Source organism: Anolis sagrei, chromosome Y, assembly GCF_037176765.1.
Source record: "Anolis sagrei isolate rAnoSag1 chromosome Y, rAnoSag1.mat, whole genome shotgun sequence".
NCBI lineage: Eukaryota > Metazoa > Chordata > Lepidosauria > Squamata > Dactyloidae > Anolis > Anolis sagrei.
This window is the reverse complement of record NC_090035.1, coordinates 33008676-33016461: the sequence shown is the minus strand read 5'-3', so window position 1 is coordinate 33016461 and position 7786 is coordinate 33008676. Positions and strand designations below refer to the sequence as shown.

The 7786-nt window shown below is 45.7% G+C and overlaps 1 protein-coding gene across 1 annotated transcript; it reads left to right on the top strand.

The window, feature by feature from the left end:
* The first annotated feature begins 922 nt into the window (after positions 1 to 922).
* LOC137095586 (uncharacterized) lies at positions 923 to 1796 on the top strand. The gene has a single exon (XM_067462365.1). The coding sequence runs from the start codon at positions 923 to 925 to the stop codon at positions 1781 to 1783; it is 861 nt and encodes a 286-aa protein (XP_067318466.1). The 3' UTR covers positions 1784 to 1796.
* Positions 1797 to 7786: the final 5990 nt, after the last annotated feature.

The window sequence follows — 7786 nt, the reverse complement described above, 5'->3', positions numbered from 1 at the left end:
GACAAGTACCTTGTGGTGGATGCATGTGTGAGTGAATGGTGTATGAAAGGGCCAAGAGGCTGGTCACAGGGGATCGCAGAATCCCAGACTGGTGAGCGAAGGGAAGTGTGGTCCGTGTCCGCCCCTCTGGGGTTGGCGTTCCTTCTAAAGGAATCCCTTGCAGTTCTCTTTGTCGGGCGACTGGCAGAGTCAGGGGACGGATGAAAGCGGATGATTAGATCCCGTACCTTTTTCCTTTTTTGTGTATTAGTTGTCCATTTGTCTGAACATGGGAGGGTCTGTTAGCAGCAAGCCTAAAACTCCTTTAGAGCTCATGTTAGCACACTTTGACAAAAGCTTTGGAAAGCTAGACTATGGAGAACCACTAAGGCCCAGTAGATTGCAGACTTTATGTCAGAAGGAATGGGTTAAATTTAGCGTAGGTTGGCCAGAAGAGGGCACTCTTGATCAACAAATCATTGCTAGTGTCTATGATAGAGCAAGAGGAGCAAATCCTTTTGAGGGAAGTTATCCCACACATATCCCCTATATCCTAGCTTGGGGAGATGTGGTGCGCCAAATGCCAGAATGGCTGAAGCCTTGTGCTTTAGCACATTGCAAAACTCTCCTAGCACAGAAAACTAAAGCTCCTATTCTGCCATGCCCTGTTGAGGAGGAAATAAATGCACCTCCTCCTTATTCAACTGGGGAGCTCATAGCCCCCCAGGCCCCTGCAATTCCAGCCCTTGATCCAGCAGCAGTAAGCCCTCCAACGCAACCTATGGCCCCAGCACAACTGTACCCAGATCTCCCTGAAGATTTAGATGATGACACAGACTCTACTATGACTGAGTCTTCTTCAACTCCATCCCCTGAAAAAGAATCCCTACAGGCAAAGGCACCACTGAAAACAGCAAAAGGCCATGACCATAACTTAAGGAATATGGACAAGGCAAACAAGAAATTGGCTACAGTAATGCCCCTTGGTCAAGTGAGGGAATTCATAGGGACCCAAGTTGAAGGTGGACAAAAAGAGCGTCAGTTCCGGCCAGCTTTTACGCATGTGCCATTTACCAGCTCAGATCTTTTCAATTGGAAAACACACACCACCCCCTTCTCTACAGATCCAGGACCAATGACAGATGTTTTCACTAATATTGTCAATACACATGACCCTACATGGCAGGACTGTCAGCAGTTGATGACGTCCCTCCTTACTACGGAGGAACGTAAAAGGGTCTTAGCAGCTATGAAGCGGCAGACTGAGGCTAGGAGAAATGCTGCTGTTAACCTAGCTGACCACATGAGGGAGAATTGTCCAGAGACTGATCCACAATGGGATCCTAATACAGCAGACCAATTGACTCGAATTCGTCAGTATGGCCAGTTAATGATCCAAGGCCTTGCAGAAGCTGGGAAAAAGCCTACTAACTTATCTAAAGTAAAAGAAATAAAGCAAGGTGCCGATGAAAGCCCAGGCGCCTACCTGGAAAGGCTGTTAAGTGCCTACACACAATACACGCCTTTCAACCCCGCAGAGGAAGCCAATAGAAACATGGTGAATGCAACTTTTGTAGAACAAAGCGCCCCAGATATTAGAAGAAAGCTACAGAAATTGGATGGGTTTGCTGGAATGAACATGTCTCAATTACTTGACATTGCTAATAGAGTCATGGCAAATAGAGATCAGGAAGAGAAGAGGGATAAACAGAGGCAGATGAGAGCTCAAGCCGTTTGCTTGGCTGCAGCACTGAGGGAATGGAACCCAGAAATAAGGCAAAGCAGAGGGCAAAGCAGAGGGTGAAGTTATGGGCCAGGAAGAGGACAGCCCCTTGGGCAGGACCAATGTTCCAACTGTAAACAACGGGGACATTGGAGGAGAGATTGCCCCCAGATAAGAAGAGGGAGAGGAAGAGGACACCCACAAGAGCAGAGAGGAAGAGGAAGTGAGATGCCCGGGAGACAGAGACCCTTCTATCAAGAAGCACGTGAGCAGCCAGAGGAAGAAGGATTCATTGGATTGGCCGGAGGCCCCCAATGGTCAGGGCGAGAAGAGGACTGAAGCCAGTCCGGGGTTCTAACCTTGGGATCCAGGGAACCCTTGGTCAAGGCAAAAGTAGGATCCCAAGAAATAACATTCCTAGTTGACACAGGAGCGGAAAAATCAGTAGTTACCACCCCATTGGCCCCCATAACTCAGCAAACCATAAAAGTTATGGGAGCAACAGGAGATCAATGTCTCCGACCCTTTCTACAGGAAAGAAGATGTCAGCTAGCAAATAAAGAAGTAACCCACAGCTTTCTATATATGCCTAACTGCCCAGTCCCATTGCTGGGAAGGGACATGCTGTGCAAACTAAAAGCAAGGCTATCATTTGAGGAAGATGGATCTGCTAAGATGGCTGTAGGAAGAACCACAGGCCTTTTGCACCTCACCTGCCCTATGGAGGAGGAATGGAGGCTGCTAGTAGTTAAAAGGGGCTCAGAGAACAATGAATGGGAAAAGTTTGAAACTCCTGAGGTATGGGCAGAAGATAACCCCCCAGGCATGGCCAAATACATACCTCCAGTCGTAGTAGAGTTAATCCCAGGAGCCCGTCCAGTCAGTCTAAAGCAGTATCCAATTCCCAGACCAGCAATAAAGGGAATCCAAAAGCATTTGGACCGTCTGTGGCAGCATGGCATTATAACAAAATGCCAGTCTCCATGGAATACACCCCTCCTTCCAATCAAGAAGCTAGGTACCACAGATGATTTTCGCCCTGTTCAAGACCTTAGGGAAGTCAACAAGGCAACAGTTACCTTGCACCCAGTTGTGCCAAATCCTTATGTGATATTGGGACTCATACCAGCAGAGGCCACCCATTTTACAGTCCTTGATCTTAAAGACGCTTTTTTCTCCATAAGGTTAGCCCCCCAAAGCCAGTTGTTGTTTGCTTTTGAGTGGGAAGACCCAGCCACAGGAGCAAAACAACAGTATTCGTGGGCAAGATTGCCTCAAGGTTATAAAAATTCTCCAACGATATTTGGAACCTCCCTAGCAAAAGATTTGGAGGACTTTCATTCTGACCCAGAAAAGACTGTCCTTTTGCAATATGTAGATGATTTACTTTTGGCCTCGACCTCAATGGAAGAGAGTTGGGGTGCCACCAAGCGGCTTCTCCAATTACTTTGCCATAAGGGATATAAAGTATCAAGGACCAAGGCCCAGCTGTGCAAAACTGAGGTCAAATACTTAGGATTCCAAATAAAACAAGGATTTAGAAGCCTAGGAACTGAACGAAAGCAAGCCATCTGCCAAATCCCAGTCCCCACTACGAGGAAGAGAGTCCGCAAATTTTAGGGGCAGCGGGGTTTTGTAGACTTTGGATTCCTGGCTATGCAGTATTGGCAAGACCTTTGTACCAAGTTACAAAGGGGGGTGAAAAAGAACCCTTTAAATGGACACAAGAACAGGACGAGGCTTTCCAGCAAATAAAGTCAGCCCTGATGACAGCGCCAGCTTTGGGTCTACCTGATGTAACTAAACCCTTCACTCTTTATGTTGCTGAGAAAGAGGGTGTAGCCGTTGGCGTTTTAACACAGACTTTGGGCTCCTGGCCACGACCAGTGGCCTATTTTCTAAACAGCTAGACATGGTAGCAAAAGGATGGCCCCCATGTCTACGTGCAGTAGCAGCTGCTGCCTTAGTAGCTGAAGAAGCCAGGAAGTTGACCCTAGGACAGGATTTGACCATCAAGGCCCCGCATGAGGTAGTGACATTGTTAGAGCACAAAGGACACCATTGGCTTACCACCTCCAGAATGCTGAAATACCAGACTTTGTTATGTGAGAACCCTCACATTAAGGTTCAGCAATGCACTACTTTGAATCCTGCTACCCTTCTACCTATAGATCCCCATATGGAGAAACATCATAGCTGTATTGAAGTAATGGACACAGTATATGCCAGTCGACCTGATTTGACTGATGTTCCATTGCAAGGAGCTCAGCTCACCATGTACACTGATGGCAGTAGTTTTATGGAAGAAGGGGAGCGAAAAGCAGGATATGCAATAGTTACCATCAAAGAAATATTGGAAGCAAATTCACTGCCAGCAAATACATCAGCTCAAAAGGCTGAGCTCATTGCTCTCACCAGGGCTCTGGAGATAGCAAAGGGAAAGAGAGTTAACATATACACTGATTCAAAGTATGCCTTTTCAGTACTGCACGCCCATGGAGCACTTTACAAAGAAAGAGGACTTTTAACTGCAGCAGGCCAACCAGTCAAACATGCAGAAGAGATATTACATCTCCTAGAAGCTGTATGGGCCCCAAAACAAGTAGCTGTGATGCACTGTAAGGGACATCAACCAGGGCAAGATCCGGTAGCACAAGGGAACTGAAGGGCAGATGCAGCAGCCAAAGAAGCCGCCGCCAGACCCCTTCAGGTGGCTACCCTCATCCCCTTGCCCAATCCCAAGGTGCAGCCTACCTATAATAAAGAAGAACAACAATGGGCCCAGGACAATGGAGCAGTAGAATTGGCGAACTCTACTGGTTGGCTAGCCTTTCCGGATGGAAGAATCATTGTCCCCAGAACCATGGCCTGGGAGGTAGTAAAAGGAGCCCATGAGTCAACACATCTAGGGAAAATGGCGCTAGCTAAACTACTAGAAAGACAACTGTACATAGATGGACTCCACTCTTTGACAATGGCAGCTTCAGCTAGGTGCCACACCTGTGCTAAGAACAATCCACGCCAAGGGCCGCGCCAGCCCCCAGGCACCCAGCATTGTGGAAATGTAACCTTTGAAGCCATTGTTGTAGATTTCAGTGAAATGCCTAGAGTAGGGCGATACCGCTACCTACTGGTGATGGTAGACACTTTCACTGGATGGCCGGAAGTGTACCCTACTGTTACCGAAAAGGCCACGGAAGTGGCAAGAGCACTCATGAAAGACATAATCCCAAGGCATGGGATGCCAGCATTCATAGACTCAGATAATGGCCCTGCTTTTGTTAAAGCCACCATTCAAAGCTTGGCTAAGGTTCTTGGAATTACTTGGAAATTGCATTGTGCATATAGGCCTCAGAGCTCAGGCAAGGTTGAGAGAATGAATCGAACTCTGAAAACTAAGTTAGCTAAAATGTGTCAAGAAACTGAACTTAGTTGGATTCAACTTCTTCCTCTAGCAGTGTTACATATTAGATGTACCCCCACTAAGACCATTGGACTGTCTCCCTTTGAAATGCTTTATGGGAGGCCCCCTCCTTTGTTTCCCAGATTGCAAGGGGAACTACATGAGATAGGGGCCCAGGCAAAGAGACAGGAAATGGTTGCTTTGGGGAAAACACTGCAAGAGCTACGACAGTATGCCTATGAGTTCAGGCCGCCCATTCACATGACCCCCACTCACTTGTTTCACCCAGGGGATGAGGTATGGGTTAAAGATTGGAAAGGGGAAACGTTGCAACCCAAATGGAAGGGACCTTATGTGGTAATTCTTACATCACCCAGTGCGGTCAAGGTAGCAGAAATCAAACCTTGGCTTCACTGGACTAGAATTAAAAAGGCTGCTCCCAGTTGGCATGCTATTCCAGACCCAAAAGACCCACTAAAGCTTAAAATAACTCGAAACTTTGGTTGTTCTAACCAAAAGGAAGGCGGTGGTAAATAAGAAGATTCAGACTAGACTGATACTGCAAGACACATACCAGGAAGCTATCTTGCCCTGCGTACAGTCAGATCTGCCCCTGCTGTTGGATGAGAAGATACGGGCTAGACACTGCGGCTTAAGTCCATACCTGGAAGCAACTAAGCTCTACGCACTGTCAGACCCCAACTGGAGAGGATAGAAGACGGAACTAGACCCTATTGCAGCCTACCGGAACGGTTGCTCTACATACGGTCAGATTCCAGAAGAATGAAAGCTTTGTGGGTGATATGTGTGTTAATGTGTGTGTCAATTTTAGAAGTAGATGGTAACTGGTTCAAAGAGCATGCCAAATTTATGTTTGATCAATATGGGAGAAATGCCACTCTGATATATGAACACCCTGAAACAGTACGTGAGTTTTCCTTTTTGCCTGCTTTGATCAATGAGGAAGCGGTGGTTTTGGCCACTCTTCTCTTAGCAGAGAAAACAGGAAAACCTACAATCTTTAACCCCCCTGCCTCTCTAAATGGGCTACGGCATAGAATGATAAAGGTTTCAAAGACCACCCCTGGCAAATGTTTTTGTTGTCATTATCCAGAAGGTTATCGGAAAGGGTGGAAGAGTATCCCAGAAAAGGAGAGGGAAATCCTTCTCAATGTGGGAAATTACTCTCACTGTACTGAGAAGTTTTACCTTCATGGGAAACATAATGCTTCCCAAGCATCAGGGTATTGGCACAGTTTATATTTCCAAGAACAATACAGTGACCCCTCCCAGGGAGAGGATGAATATTACAAAAAAGCCAGAGAACAATATGAAATCATGAAAGATAGCTCCTTTGGGTTATTTTCACAGTTTATGGAACAATACAACACACTTGAAGAGTTTTTGAAAGACTTAAGAGCCCTAATGATGAGAAAAAGCATGACAAATGAAGGGGATATTCTTACATGTAATGATTGGAAAATATATGATCCCAATTTGTGGTTTTTCTATGATGGTTGGGCGTCAAATTTCCATCCAGGTGGATACCAGTGTGCAGGCGTTGGATACTTTACATTCCCAGTCCAGGTTGCTTCTCACCGCATAAGAACAAAGCGAGACAGATCAGCACCCCTAGGCCCAGCCTGCTCAGATGAGGTAATAATAGGAGCACAATTGTCTGAGACAGAAGGAGGCCGAGTGGCTGGAGGTCTGCTAACGGGCATACTGACGCTTGGAAGCTACCCAGGCATAGTGGCCCAAGAAAATAGAAAGAGTATCCTAGGCCTCACCTGCCGATTGGAAAAATCCATAAATGCCACAGGACTCATAGTTAGGGCCATGCAAAATGAAGTAGAAGAGCTACATCAAATTGTCTTACAACACCGTATGGCCCTGGACTACCTGTTGGCAAGACAAGGAGGGTTCTGTAAACTAATGAAAGAAGGTTGCAAAGTCAGATTCCATGATCTGAATAAAACAATTGAGGATGAATTAAATCAAATGACAGACTTAATAGAAAACAACACACATGGGGTTTCAAACCCTTTTGATTGGCTCACGAGCTGGCTACCATCGATTCAATGGTTAAAGGAACTGTTTTTTGCTTTCTGTATAATCCTATTAGTAGTGTTACTAATGTTATGTATTCTGCCTATTATTTTCCAAATGCTGAAAAGATGCATATCTAAGATGGTAAATGATAAACAAGACGAAATGCAATTATTGGCTTTAGTTAGATGATGCTCTTCCCTTTCCAGTTCAGAGCACCAAAGGGGGGATTTGATGAAGGCTTGATGAAAATACATAATACATATATTGGAAAATATATTTGATATAACCATATTAGAAATAGGAGTTAGAAAATATATAAGAAAAATGTATGTATGCATAGCTAGTTCACTTGACTTCTCAAAAGCTGCAAAATAAGAGGCCAGCTCCAGGAAAGGAATGTGGTGCCTGGCACTTCGAGAGGCCATAAGATAAGATACATACCAGGCCCCAGGCACCTTATCGTAAATTTGCCATTAAGGGGTGCCTGGTACCTTATCGTAAAATTGACTAATGAAGTGTCCATTAGGGGGTCTCAGGAATGTTATCTCAAGATGGATGGAGCAGGTCCGGAGACATCCCGGCGCTGGGAGTACATTAATAGTCACTCTTTAGATAGTAAATTAATGAGG

Bases quoted from the DNA above. Each gene is read 5' to 3' on its own strand.
- LOC137095586 (XM_067462365.1), top strand. From the start codon at position 923: ATGGACAAGGCAAACAAGAAATTGGCTACAGTAATGCCCCTTGGTCAA.